This window comes from Sus scrofa, chromosome 7 (assembly GCF_054392235.1).
Source record: "Sus scrofa isolate SSC_HxYL_T2T_F1_AM1 chromosome 7, Sscrofa_HxYL_maternal_Yorkshire_Landrace_v2.0, whole genome shotgun sequence".
NCBI classification, from domain to species: Eukaryota; Metazoa; Chordata; class Mammalia; order Artiodactyla; family Suidae; genus Sus; species Sus scrofa.
The window spans coordinates 134,458,871-134,473,583 of NC_139389.1; the positions used below are offsets into that span (position 1 = coordinate 134,458,871).

Genomic DNA, 14,713 nt, shown 5'->3' on the forward strand with positions numbered 1-14,713 from the left:
CCGAGCCTGGGAACCTCCGTATGCCTCGAGTGCAGCCCTAAAAAGATCAAAAGGGGGCGGCGGGGTGGCGGTGGGATCTGAAGGAAGTGAAGAGTGAGCCAAGGGGGTCTCTAAGGGAAGAACGTTCCTGGCCCAGAGGACCGCAGGTACCAAGGCCCTGAGGTCTTTGTGCCCCAGTTTATTGGAGGACCAGCAGGAAGCCTCATGGGACTAGACTGCAAGACAGAGTCCAAGAGGTGGCTGGGGGCCTGTCTGGACAGGGCCTTGTAGACACTGGAAAGTAAGGCTGGAGCCACTGGAGGGAAGGACAAGATATGGTTTCTGTTTTGTTTTGTTTTTCTCTTTTTAGGGCCACACTCATGGCATGTGGAGGTTGCCAGGCTAGGGGTCTGATCAGAGCTATAGCTGCCAGCCTACACCACAGCCACAGCAATGCAGGATCCAAGCCGCATCTGCGACCTACGCCACAGCTCACGGCAACACTGGATCCTTAACCCACTGAGCGATGTCAGGGATCGAACCTGTGTCCTCATGGATACCAGTCGGGTTCGTTTCCACTGTGCCACAGTGGGAACTCTCCCCGCCCCCGGCCCTTTTTTTTTGGGCTTCTGTTTTAACAATATTTTTTTGGTGCCTGTAGGTCAATGGCAGGAGCAGAGAGGCCTGGTAACAATCCATCCAGGTGAGAGGTGACAGGGCCCCCAGGGTGGGGGCAGTGCAGGACAAGAGGGGGCTGGATTTGGCTCGAGTCTGGAGCAGAGTGGGACGAAGGGAGTGGGGTCGGGGTAGGAGAGATGCCAAGGACAGTGCCTCCAAGGTTGTGACGTGAGCACATGGCTGAAGAGGTGACACATGCCGAGGCGGGGCTCAGTGGTGTGACGCCTGTCCTGCCCATCAGACCACCAGAGCAGGTGGCTGGAGTGGAGGGGGCACTGGAGACACCGGAGCTGAGGTGTCATTCAAGACCCCGAGCTGGCCTGAGATCATTGAGGCTTGATCGAGAGGGAAGGTGGGCCGGAGAGCAGCGGCAGTGTCTCTCGCTCAGGGGGACCTGGTGGGTGCTCAGTCCAGGACGCTTATCTCACTCTTCCAGCAGCACAGCCCACAGCCTCCTCTGGGACTTTGGGCAGGATACCCGTCCTCCTAAACCGTCACTCCTGTTCCCTGCTCCCCCGCACCTGACAGCCCAAGTCCTCCTTCTGGCTCTATGGACCTGCCTGTTGTGTATTTCATATACGTGCAGTCAGACACCTCGTGACTTTGGGGCCGGTTTCTCCCACTTAGTGTATTGTTTTCAGGGTCATGCACGCTGGGGCTCTGTCCCTGCACAGTTTGTGCCTTTCTTTGGCTTAATCCCTCCATTCTCGGCAGCTCTGCGACCCTGAGTGGCTCTACCTCCCACCCACTTCGCTCAGCCATCCTGAGAATGCTGAAGTACGCCAGGAAGGCGTGAACCCACCTCCCTCGGGGCAGAGGGGGCAGGCCTGGTGCCCACGGTGTGGACGGGTGGGCCGAGCAGGGATTCATGGGGGCCTTGGGGTCTGCAGGGTCAGGGATTATTCCTCTGCTTTCCCCACAGCTGGGTTTGGAACCAGTTCTATCTGGCGGGTGAAGTCAGCAACCGCTCACCCATCTGGTTTTCGGCGTTCAGGATTTTGCGGCCTTTGCTTTTGCTCCTTTGTTTTCACTTTGGGGGCCTTGGGACAGGACGGGGAGTGAGCGGCCTCCTCTGACCACCTTTCCGTTTCTTCTCAGAATTTCTGAGATTTTGAAGCAGCCCTTGGGGACGGGCTTCACCCCCTCCGCAGATGGGAAGCGGGGAGGCCACATCCAGGCCCACAGCCCGGGCAGGGTCGGGCTGATTCTTCCACTGGCTCTGCAAATGCCAGGCACTTGGAGTTCCTGTTGTGGCGCAGCGGACACAGGTCCAACGAGGAACCATGAGGTTGCGGGTTCGATCCCTGGCCTCGCCCAGTGGGTTAAGGATCCGGCGTTGCCGTGAGCTGTGGTGTAGGTCGCAGACATGGCTCACATCTCACGTTGCTGTGGCTCTGGTGTAGGCCGGAGGCCTCAGCTCCGATTAGACCTGTAACCTGGGAACCTCTATATGCCATGGGTGTGGCCCTAGAAAGAGAGAAAGAAAGAAAGAAAGAAAGAAAGAAAGAAAGAAAGAAAGAAAGAAAGAAAGAAAGAAAGAAAGAAAGGAAAGAAAATGTCAGACACTTGCCAATTGGGCCCCTACATTATTCAAGGGGTCCCCCTGAACCTAGAAATTATGCCTCCCTCTGGCCCCCTGTTCAGAACCCCTAACCTTTAGTGCAGCCCACGTGTTCTAGACCAGTTGGGGACAGACGCCAGCAAGGTGCTTGGGCCGCAGGGGAGGAATGTGGGGTGGGGGTGGGAAGGCCCAGGAGGGGCTTTGGCTGAGCCCTGCCCTTGGGCTGTGGTGCTCCTTCCCACGAGTGGCCATGTGGCCTTCACCAGACCTCACCTGTGCCCGCAGCACCCCCAGCACCTCCCCACCCGCCGTGGGCACCACAAGGAGGCCACTGAGGTGGGTTCTCCTGTAGGCCAGAGGCCGGCCAGACTGGAGCGCACTGTGAGCAGGCACAGGCCTGGTGCCAGGGTGGAATCTAGTGAGTGAGCGATAACAAATGAGAACAAAGGGCCACAACTGTCACTGCGATAAGGCTGAGAGTCCCTGCAGGAGGAGGCGGAGGGCTGCTGGAGGTGGGCTGGGTGTGGCCAAGGAGGAGGCAGGTCCTCCAGGCCCAGAAACTGCCTGTGCAAAGCCCTGGAGGCTGGGAGGGAGGTGGCTGTCGTTGGGGGCCCCGAGCTCACAGAGGGGCTTTGACGCCTCAGCAGGAAGCCCCTGGGAGTTGTAAGCTGGAAAGGGCAGGATCCAGTCCAGTTTGAAAGATATTCTCTGGCTGTCCTGTGGGCAGGGGACAGTGCCCAACGTCCTGTCTCTCCTGCCCTGTAGAAGGCCCCCAGGGCTCCCCTGAGCCGGCCACCCACGGTGGTGACGGTCTGCAGCGCTAAGCTGCAACTGACCTCTGGGCACCTGACCTTCACTGGCCAAGCCATTCGCCTCCCGTCTGTGCGTCCGTCTATCTCAGCGGAGCCGAGCAGGTTTGCCTTTTTCCGACCCAGCATCCTGTGGGGTGAGGGGAGGGGTGCTAGTCCCACTGCCACTCCTGCAGACAAGGGGTGGGTCCTCAGACAGGAAACCACAGGCTGGAAGGCGGTTTCTAGATGAGCACAGAACACTCCTCTCTCAGGGTCTAAAGGCCGGGGCACGGCCAGGAGGCAGCCTGAAGGCCAGCACCTGCCAGCCCCGGGGCCATCTGCGAAGCCAGCGCTCTGCTCAGCCTGTATTTGCCAGCAGTGTGTTTGGGCTCGACTTGGGATTTGTTTAAGTGTCCCAGCCTGACCCCACGACAGTCAGCAGTGGTGACCTGGTGAGGGCTGCCGTGTGTTCCCAGACCCCAGGAGCACAGAGCAGCCTCGTGGTGCCTATTTTCCAGTGGGAGAGAAGGACAGCACCACACAGACCATCCCGCTGTCATCAGCATCGGGAAGGAAGGCGACCCCAGCGGCCTGGGCTGGGGCAGAGGAGTCAGAAGGGCTCCCTGGAGGAGGTGACCTGTGAGCCGAGACGAGAAAGGCGAGTGGGCCATGAGGTCTGGTGGGAGCAGCATGCCCGGGGCACCCCCAGGAGGGGAGAGAGTCCCCACATTGGACCTGGGGCCGGAGGACCCCTGGACTCCAGGGAGGAGCTTTCCCTTGGCCGCCCCAGGCCTGGGGCTGGGACCCACGTGCCTGTAGCCCTTGAGGAGGAGCCTCCACACTTTGCTCAAGCCTGTGGCCATCTCCCAAATTCTCTAGGGGAGAATTCTTAGATGAAGAGTGAAACAATTTTTTTTTTTTTGCTTTTTTTTTTTTAATGCCGCACCGGTGGCATATGGAAGTTCCCAGGCTAGGGGCGGAATTGGAGCTTCAGCTGCTGGCCTACACCGCAGTCACAGCAATGCCGGATCCAAGCCATGGCTGCGACCTACATGATAGCTCATGGCAACGCGGATCCTTAACCCACTGAGCCAGGCCAGGGATGGAACCCGCCACCTCATGGTTCCTCGTTGGATTCGCTTCCGCTGCGTCACGACGGGACCTCCCAAGAGTGAAACATTCTTGCAGTGACTCAGACAAAGAGTGGGGTGAACTGGCAGGCCTGATGCTTCCTTCCTCTCCCGGCCCAGCTTGGCCTCTGACTCCCATCTGGAACGTGAGGACCAAAGACGCCCAGTTTGCCGTCGGGCTGACAGACTGCACGGTGGGGACCTGACCAAGCAGGGCCAGGAGCCTCAGGTGGCCTTTCTGTGGTCAACATGCCGGCCCTGGCATCCTGGCAACGTCAGAAGTTCAGCAGCAGCATCCAGGGAGACCAGCGTGGAGAGCAGACCCGAGGCCTCCAGGCCCAGCAAGGAGGCTTTACTGAAACGGAGTTCATGTGCCATACGACGCACGCATTTAAGTTGTACAACTCGGAATTCCCGTCCTGGTGCAGTGGAAACGAATCCGACCAGGATCCATGAGGTTGCGGGTTCGATCCCTGGCCTCACTCAGTGGGTTAAGGATCCGGCATTGCCTGAGCTGTGGTGTAGGTCACAGACGCAGCTCGGATCCCGTGTCACTGTGGCTGTGGTGTAGGCCGGTGGCTGCAGCTCTGATTGGACCCCTAGCCTGGGAACCTCCCTCCATATCCACAAGTGCGGCCCTAAAAAGACAAAAAAAAAAAAAAAAATTAAAATGTACAACTCACTGGTTTTCAGCATATTCACCAAGTTGTGCAGCCATCCCCACAATCAATTTTCTAACATTTCACCACCTCAAAACGATCAGCGGTCACGCCCTAGGGCCCTGGGCTCCCAGCCCCTGGCTACCATCGGTCTTCTTCTGGTCTCTATACTGTTGACTTACTCTGGACGTTTTCTATAAATAGAACCATGTGGCATTTCCAGACTGGCTTCTTTCATTCAACATATCATTTTCAAGGTTCCTCCAGGTTGTGACCCGTCTTAGTGCTTCATTTCTTTTTATGACTAAATACTGTTCCCCATCTCCTGGAGGGGCTGCCTTTGGTTTATCCACCCAGCAGCCCATGGACTCAAGTTGTTTCCACTTTTTTGGCTATTGTGAATAATGCTGCTGTGAGCATTTGTGCAGGAGTTGTGTTGTGGACGTATGATTTCAATTCTTTTAGTTTATCACTCAGAGTGAGATTGCTGAGTCACATGATGACTCTGCATTTAACTTTTTGAGGAACTGCCAGACTATTTTTCTTTTCTTTTTTTTTTGGCCGCATCTGTGACATATGGAAGTTCCTGGGCCGGGGACTGAACCCATGCCGCAGTTGTGACCTATACGCCAGCTGCAGCAATGCTGGATCCTTAACCTCTTTTACCGCACAGGAACTTCCACATCAGAGTAATTTTCAAAGCAGCTGCATCATTTCACATTTCTGCCAGCCGTGTATGAGGAGTTTTTCCATGTCTTTACCAATACTTGCGATTAACCATTCTTTTTCCTACAGCCACCCCAGTGGGCTAGGATGCCTAGTGATATCTCACGGCAGTTTTTTTGTTTGTTTGTTTGTTTTTGTCTTTTTAGGGCCTCACCCGTGGCACATGTAGGTTCCCAGGCCAGGGGTCTAATCGGAGCTGTAGCCAAAAGCTTACACCACAGCCACAGCAATGCTGGATCTTTAACCCACCGAGGGAGGCCAGGGATCGAACCCGAAACCTCATGGTTCCTAGTCAGATCGTTTCCTCTGCACCATGATGGGAACTCCCTCATTGCAGTTTTGATTTTCATTTACTTGGGGACTAATGTTCATGTGCTTACTGTTAGTAACTTTGGAGAAATGCTTATTCAGATACCTTACGCATTTTAAAATTGGTTTTGTTTTGTTTTGTCTTTTTAGGTCTGCACCCATGTCACATGGCGGTTCCCAGGCTAGGGGTCGAATCAGATCTGTAGCTGCCGGCCTACACCACAGCCACAGCAACGCCAGATCTGAGCTACATCTGCGACCTACCCCACAGCTCATGGCAACGCTGGATCCTTAACCCACTGATCGAGGCCAGGGGTCGAACCTGTGTCCTCATGGATACTAGTCAGATTCATTTCCACTGAGCCAGGATGGGAACTCCTTAAAATTGTTTTATTCCTCTTCTATTATTGGCTGTGAGAATTATTTAATATCCTAGATAAAGTCCTTTATCAGGCATGATTTGCAAATGTTATCTCCCATCCTGAGGACTGTCTGTTCACTCTTTCTTTTTTTTGGAGCGAACTAAAGTGTTTATTGAGAGATAAGAAACATGCGGAGAAAGCATGGGTGGGTGTGGGTGTAGACAGAGAGAGAGAAAAAGCTATTCACTTTCTTCTTTTCTTGCTTTTTAGGACCGCGCCTGGGGCACATGAGAGTTTCCAGGCTAGCGGTCGAATAGGAGCTGCAGCAGCTGGCCTACATCACAGCTATAGACCTGCCAGATGGGAGCCCCGTCTTCACCCCACACCACAGCTCACGGCAACACTGGTTCCTTAACCCACTGAGCGAGGCCAGGGATGGAACCTGCGACCTCACGGATACTAGTTGGATCTGTTACTGCTGAACCACAGTGGGAAATCCTGATATTCACATTCTTTTTTCTTTCTTTTTAGTGCCGTGCCTGCAGCTTATGGAAGTTCCCAGGCTAGAGGTCGAACTGGAGCTACAGCTGCTAGCCTATGCCACAGCCACAGCCACACCTGATCCCCAACCCACTGAGCGAGGCTAGGGATCGAACCCAGCGAGGTTAGTCGGGTTCCTTAACCACTGAGCCTTGAAGGGAAATTCCTGCCATTCTCATTCTTGACGGTATCATTTGCCAAAGAAAAACAATTGAAATTTTGATGAAGTCCAATTTATTAATTTTTTCCTTGTGTTCCTTAGGCTTTTGGAATCGTATTTAAGACTTTGCTTAACCTGAGGTCACTCCTTATGAAGTGAAGATTTACCCCCGTGTTTTCTCTGAAGAGTTTTATAGTTTTAGCCCTTACAGTTAGGTATATGATCCATTTTGAGGGGTTTTGGGGGGTTATTAACACATTAAATAACAAAATCTGGTGTAGGTCTAATATCTTCTGTGATTGTGGAGCCGAGTGTACATACTGTTCTGAGATCTTGCCAGCATGTAATGTGATGAGACAGTATCATGATTTCTATGGGTGACAGAGTCCCAGCCACTGCTAATACCGCCTACACTCATAATTGAAGAAAATGCTAGATTTCAGTTAAAAGTTCATTTAAATAAGCCTGTAACTATCTTCCTGGGTTCATGGTACCCCACAACTCTATCCACAGATTGCAGATTAAGAACTCCTAGGATGGGAGTTCCCATTGTGGCCTATTGGTTAACGAATCCAACTAGGAACCATGAGGTTGCGGGTTTGATCCCTGGCCTTGCTCAGTGGATTAAGGATCTGGTGTTGCCGTGAGCTGTGGTGTAGGTCGCAGACACGGCTCAGATCTGGCATTGCTATGGCTCTGGCGCAGGCCAGCCTACAGTTCCTATTGGACCCCTAGCCTGGGAACTTCCATATATCACAGGTGCTGCCCTAGAAAAGATCAAAAAAAAAAAAAAAAAAAAAAAAAAAAAAAAAAGCAAGAAAGAAAAGAACTCCTAGGATGGCTAAAATTCCTACCCGAAGTCTCAGTTTCTGAGTATCTTTTTTGGGTAATCAACCCTCCTGGGACTGGCTTCAGGCTGTACTCCTGCCACCCCACAGTCCAATCCTGACTCTGCCTTCTGCCTGCCTCCAGCTTTGGGGAAGCTATTACAGCCTAGTGGAATTTTCTAACAAGTCACCTAACAATAATACTAAAACTTTAGAAAAGCAGTAAGAAGGAGTTCCTGTTGTGGCGCAGTGGAAACGAATCCAACTAGGAAATTTGAGGATGTGGGTTCAATCCCTGGCCTCACTCAGTGGGCTAAATATCTGGCGTTGAAGTGAGCCATAGTGTAGGTCGCAGACAGGGCTTGGATCCTGCATTGGCTGTGGTGTAGGCTGGCAGCTGAGCTCTGATTTGATCCCTAGCCCGGAAACCTTCACGTGCTGTGGGTGCGGCTCTAAAAAGCCAAAAAAAAAAAAAAAAAAAAAAAAAAAAAAAAGCGTCAGTAGGAATTATACACAGGAATTCCTGTTGTGGCTCAGCCAATTAAGAACCCAACTAGTATCTGTGAGGATGCGGGTTGGATCCCTGGCGTCCCTCAGTTGGTTAGGGATCTAGCGTTGCCCAAAGCTGCGATATAGATCACAGATGCAACTCAGATCCGGAGTTGCTGTGGCTGTGGTGTAGGCTGGTGGCTACGCTCCGATGTGACCCCCTAGTCGGGGAACTTCCATATGCTGCAGGTGCAGGCCTAAGGAAAAAAAAAATTATAAACACTATGGGTGGAATAAGACAAGGCATTTTGCCCACATGCTCACTCCTGTCCCCCCAGCCTTTCTAGGTCTCTGGTGAGACTGCGCAGCTCTATGGCGGAGACCTGCCCACCAGTGGGGTTGCCTGGTTCACGCGGATGTGCCTCAGTTTCCTTAACTACGACGCGTCATGAGACTGTCATAACTGTGTTCACCGAGTAAATTACTGGGTGCATTAAAAGAGCTCAGGAGTTCCACACAGAGAGCAGAGCCAGGCACAGTTACACCCTGAAGATATTAGCTATTATCTTCAAGCCTTTCACAGAAGGCAAGGAGGGACGGTGCTGTTTCCTCTGCCAGCATATCCTTTCCCTCATTCTGCACCAGGTTTAATGCCTAATTGCTTGTATCATTCAGGACTCTCTCCGTTGTAACAGAAACTCAAGCTGCTCAATTTTAAAAGTCAGGATTTCAGGTCTGGCGTATGGGATGTGGGTAGTGGGGAGAGGTCAAACGATCCTATCAGGACCCAAGCGGCCTTCTTCCACAGGCTGGTGGACAGGGAGGGGTTCCTGGGACAGGGCCCGACTGGGGGGGAGGCAGTGAGCCCTCGGCTCGGGCGCCCACGCTGCGCTTCGCACTGCCTGAACGCAAGTGCCTCCACCATCTTTCCGTCCAGGCCTCTCCCGCCTGTCCGCGCCTGGGTCCTGACTCTGTCTTACAGGTTCCAGACTGTAGAGCCTCAGGTCCTATTTCAGGGAGGCTCCTTCCTCTCTGAGAGTTCCAGAAAAAGTTCTGGGAAGAGCCTTGATTGGCCTGGCTAGGTCATGTGCTCATGCAGAGCCAATCACTGCAGTCAGAGCACTGGGGCCTTCTGATTGGCCAGACCTAGGTCACGTGCTGGTCAGGGATGGGGAAGCCCCAGGCCAACCACCTGGAGGAGGATGTTGCAGATGGGTTTCCTCCAGGGAAACGCTGGGCTGACAAAACCCACGGGCCTCCTCGAAGGGTGTATCTTACGTTGTCCTGGTGAGGCCTCACCTGTACCAGGAGCCCTCTGCTTACTGGGATTGGCTCCTGCTCTGTGCACCCACAACAGCCTGTATTCCTTATCATTGGTTTTCGCTCAACAAATATTTAACGAGTGCCTACTATGCATCCCACACAGGGAAGAGGGTCCGGGAAGGGGCGGGGGCTGCCAGGGGTCTGTGAGGCAGGAGAAGAGCCAGGTGAGGATGGGTCTGGCGAGGTGAGGGGTTTCCTGAGGGAGGGGGGTGGACCCAGATGCTGAGAAGTTCCCTGAGACCAGGAAGCGACCGCTGGATTGGGCAGCAGGGAGCGTGTGGGTGACCCGAGCAATAGAGCAATCGTTTGAGAGTAGGGCCACAGCCCTGCTGGGGTGGGGTGGGGAGAGGCTGGGAAGGGAGGGAGTGGAGAAGGCAGGTATAGACAGGGCTTTGGAGTTTTCAGTGGGGGGAGTAGAGAAACGGGGAGGAGGCAGAGCACGGGCGAGTTTTCCCTTTTTTTTTTTGGAAGGTCTAACCAAGGGGGAAGAGAGAGGCTGGTGGCCCCGGAGGGCAGCAAGGGGAGGGCAGCAGGAGGTGGGTGCCCAAGATCAAGGGGCGGGAGAAGCCCCAGGGGGAGGGGGTGCGGGGGTGTGTGTCAGTTCGGGGACTGGAAGATGAGAGAGATCCTATCTGATGGCTTCAGTTTTTCTCACTGAAGAACGAGGTGAGGTCCCTGGCTGGGAGTGAGGGCAGAGGGGCAGTGGGAGGTGTGAGGAGAGAAGGTGTGAAATCTTAAGTCTGGGAAGGTGGGAGAGGGTGTCACTGGTAGCGCTGCTGCCTGTGGAGTGCCGGTTTGAGGTCTGAGATCACAAATGCCCGATCAGAAGGGTCGCTTGTGGGCCCCCTCTCCCGGAAAACAATAGGCAGGGGCAGGAAGCGGGGTTTCTTCAGGTTGGAGGGTTCCCTATGGTGGAAGGAGAGGGACCCGTCAGATAAAATCTGTAAAAATCCGCCAAGCCAGGAGGTAGGAACTATTATCTGTGTTTTACAGACAAGGAAGCTGAGCGGGTCAAGGCCAATTATAGTGTCTGTGTGGGTTTGGGGTCAAACTAGAACTGGGCTTGGCACGTGTTAAGTGTTAATATTTGTTGAAAAAACGGAATGGTTGGATGATCCAGTGATGCACCCGCAGTCATAACCCAGCCCGGAAGTAGCTCCAACTTTGGGGTTTGGTAGGTGGGGCTGGGAACCTTAGGTACTGCGCCATCTCTGCTGCTCTAATAAATGACTGAATATCACCTTTGTGCCCTTGTAGGCTAATCTTTCCAGAGTCTGGTGGTATAATTTCATAGACATTGAGGGAGCAGGGCAGAGTGCTCTTAACCTCATTCCTCACACTGTGCTCACCTCCGGATGAGTCACGGCCCTCAGTCAGGTGGTTTAACCCCGGGAAATGCCACCTCTGGTTCCTAACCCTTGGTTTTGCTGTCTGCATCCTACCCAGGCCAGCTGTTGGGGAGTATCCCAGAGCACACACCTGCACCACCTGGGCTCTCCAAGGAGAGGGGTGTCTTTTTAAAGGGAATGGAGCTGCGACCCTGAATTTGGTGGGGGCATGTCTCCCCATACGGAGGGCGGCGGGCGCCTTTTCATACAGCCCATTCAGGCAGAAGTGAACTTGGTCACTTCATTGAAGTAATAATGATGGCTCATGCTGCAGAAAACGTGGAGAACATCCTGCTTATTTATTCAGGCTTTAAAACCATAAAACTCCAGATTTCTCCCTGTAGCTATTTATAACCAGAGCTGGTGTAAACTGTCCCCATATTAAGCTCAGGTTAGAAGTAACTTAAAAGAAAAATAGCCATCCGCTGCATTAAAAAAATTTTTTTTTTTTTTTCATTTATAGACTTGCTCTCCCCATCTAATTATGCAGCAAGAGCTCGTCGTTTGGGGGGATCGGTGGGGGTGGGGCAGATACAGACCTCTGGGAGTCACACACTTTCCCATCCCCCCCATGTAGCTATAAAAGCAGCCCTTGGGCTGGCCAGTGGTCACTCTCCAGAACAAGGATGTCTCAGGCTGGGTCGAGCTCGCCCTCATCTCACTGGGTGCCCAGGGTGGGAGTGGAGGAGGCAGGGCAGGCAGCAGATCCGGAAAAGTGGCTCTTGCCTCGGAGGAAGTTGACCCTCCTCCTCTACCAAAGGCTTGGGATGAAAATAGCTTCTTCCTCTTTGCCCTTCCTGGACCCCAGTCCATTTCTATGAGTCCCCCTCCATCTTTTTTTAAGTGCTTCCCCCCCCACCCCCCGGGACAGATCGGCCCCCTTTACAGCTCTTTAAAGGGTCATCAGGGATGCAGGGACCCCGCTCCCCGACTCTGCGTCCGGTCCAGGGCCGCCGGAGACCCTCCCCTCAGGCCTCGCAGGCGCGTAACGCCCGGAAACTCAAGCAATTACGGCGACTTCCAACCTCCCCCCACCCAATTAGCAGAACCCCCCCACCCCACCCCGAGCTCCCATACTGCTTCCTTTCCTTCCAGGGGAGACTGTCACTTGAGAACCCTGTCCCCTGCACCAGGCCTCCCCTGGCGCTGAGACACCCCTAAATCCCTTGGGAAAGGTGGGGGCACAATTAGTTTCTTCCAATTAGTTTCCCCTCTTTGTATAGAACCCATTCAAACTGTAAGACGTAATCCTCCGCGCGAGGGGGAAAGTAGTCCCGACCTTGCATTCAATTTCTGTTCTCGTGTCTCGTATATTTTACTTTTTGAAACCGAGGGGACTCTCAGTGGAGCCCTTCGGGGAAAGCAGGGGCAGAGGCCGCGGGAGGTGCGCGTAGGCGAGGGGGGCCCGGCAGAAGGAGGGGGCGGGGAGGGCAGCTAACTCCTCGCTATTGCCTAGAGAGATGGATCATGGGGCGTAGAGAGATTGCAAACCTCAAACCACGTACAGTGGGCGATACGCGTCAACCGAACCTGACCAACGGAAGCCCGGAGCCTCCCCCGCCCCGCTCTCCCGCCCCGGTCCCTTGGACAGACGGGTGCGCGGAGCCAACCGGGCTGCCGCTCGCCGTCCAAATCCCACCAGAGCCAATGGGAACGCGCGGGGGGCGGCGCCATCCCCACGCCGGGTTGGGCTGCGCGCGGCTTCCCCCCGCTCGCCTAGGCCCCGCCCCCCTCCCCTCCCGCTCGCTGCTCCCGGAGTAGTTAGTGCCAGTGAAGTGCGGGCGGCGATGAGAGCGAAAGTTGCGCTCGGCTTGGCGCTGGGGGCTTGAAGCGGCTCCGCGCTCCGCCCGCCAGGGCCGCCCCAGCCCCAACTCGCGCCCGCGGGCTCCTGCCGCGCCCGCCCGGCCCCGCGCCCGCCCGCACCCCCTCCCCCCGGCCGGGCGCCCCCTCCTCAGGAGCTGAGGGTCCCCGCCACTTTCGCCCGGCCCCGGCCCCCGCTGATGCCGGCCATGGTGGAGAAGGGCCCCGAGGTCTCAGGGAAGCGCAGAGGAAGGAACAACGCGGCCAGCGCGGCCGCCTCGGCTGCCGCCGCTTCGTCCGCCGGCGCCTCGGCCGCCTCGGCCGCCGCCGCCGCCGCCGCCGCCTCCTCGGCCACCGCCTCGGCCGCCGCCGCCTCCGCTTCGGCCGCCGCCGCCCCCAATAATGGGCAGAATAAAAGTTTGGCGGCGGCGGCGCCCAATGGCAACAGCAGCAGCAACTCCTGGGAGGAAGGCAGCTCGGGCTCGTCCAGCGACGAGGAGCACGGTAGGTGGCAGCCGCCCCGCGCCGCCCCCGCGCCCGCCCGCGCGCCCGCGCGCCCGCTGACCGCCCGCTCTGCTTCCCCGCAGGTGGCGGCGGCATGCGGGTCGGACCCCAGTACCAGGCGGTGGTGCCCGACTTCGACCCCGGTGAGTAGCGCCCCGGGCCGGCCGGCCGGCCGCGACCCGAGGGGGCGGAGAGCCTCGGACAAGTTTCTTTTTGTGTGTGGCTCCTGCGGTCCGCGGGGAGAACGAGGGCGAAGCTCACGCACGAGCGTGTCCCGCGAGCCTGCCTCTGCCCCGGGGGTGGCCCGGGTCGCCCCCGGCCGGTCGGGGCCGCAGGCCCCCCCGCGCCCCGCGGACTGGAGGCGGCGCCGAGCGGCCACACCTGGCCCGGGGGCTCGGGCGTCCCCGGTCCGCGCGAGCCGCGCCGGGGCCGGGGAAGGAGCGTCCTGCGAGCGCCGGGACTTGGGACCGCCCCCCCCCCGAAGGTGGCCCCCCAAGCCCTTTCCTCCTCCTGCCGGCCCCTGGGCTCCTGCCGCCCCTCCCATGCTCAGGTCCCCCAAACCCGGTCAATGAAAGAAGTGTGCTTCCCAGAGGGCGCCTGCCGGGGGAGGAGAGGCTTGCTGGTGGCAGTTTGATTTTAGGACCTCTTTGTAAATACCCGTGTATTTCCTTTTTTTTTTTTTTTTCCTCCTTCTTTATTTGAAGGAACGGGTTGTTTTGAAAGATGAGAAGCTTCGGGAGCTTTAGCCTGACAAATGATTTCCACCTCCAGGAAATCCCTACACCCTAGAATGGAACATTAGCTACCCTTGCTGCTATTCTGTGTGGAAGCAAATTTAAAGTACTAGGAAAATCCAATCAGACAAAGGAATTCGTCAGTGAGATTTTAGCTTGTTTCTGTATAAGACTATCTTTAACGATTGTTGGCATGGAAAATGTTGTGGAAAGGACGTGGGTTTTATTTCAGAAATGAAATTCGGAAGAGACTCTAGTGCAACTGGAGGTAACAGTGCTCCCGGTTGGAGGGCTTCAGAACTGGTGGTTCTCTATGGAGGTTATCCCACTAGTTTATTTGAGAAAATAAATGCGTAAATATTTTCCCTTGGAAACAAGATGCAGAAAATTGCAAGGATCTAGTCCCTGAAAAAGGCGATTGCTCCGAAGCTGTTGTTAAGGTGTGAAACTCCGGGTGTTCTTTGACGTGAAAATACATAGGGATCCCTGAGGGAGCTCTTGGGCACTCTGGAAATAAATGACCTTTCCCATTTGCCTGCTACATTTTGGTCTGGTGATGATTTAAATCTCGTAAAGTATATGGAGCCTAACACCCAGGGTTGTATTCCTTTTAAACTTGTGTTCGTCCTTTTGAGGGTTCCCCTCCCCCTCCCCCTCTTCCTTTTTTGGTAGTCACTTCTCTTTTATAAGAGTGACAGGATGGAACTCAGACCAGGCTCTTTCTCTTCTCTGCACTCCTTCTCCATTCCTTGG

General features: G+C 55.3%; 1 protein-coding gene across 2 annotated transcripts in view; it reads left to right on the top strand.

Annotated features, from left to right (window-relative positions):
- The first annotated feature begins 12,685 nt into the window (after positions 1 to 12,685).
- Positions 12,686 to 14,713, top strand: part of RCOR1 (REST corepressor 1) — a 137,717-nt gene continuing 135,689 nt past the window's right edge. For both annotated transcript variants that reach the window (XM_001927777.7, XM_084970242.1), the window contains exons 1-2: positions 12,686 to 13,226; positions 13,310 to 13,369. In XM_001927777.7, coding sequence (XP_001927812.4) covers positions 12,923 to 13,226; positions 13,310 to 13,369 — 364 coding nt within the window. In that variant the 5' untranslated portion in view covers positions 12,686 to 12,922. The remainder of the gene's footprint in view (positions 13,227 to 13,309; positions 13,370 to 14,713) is intronic.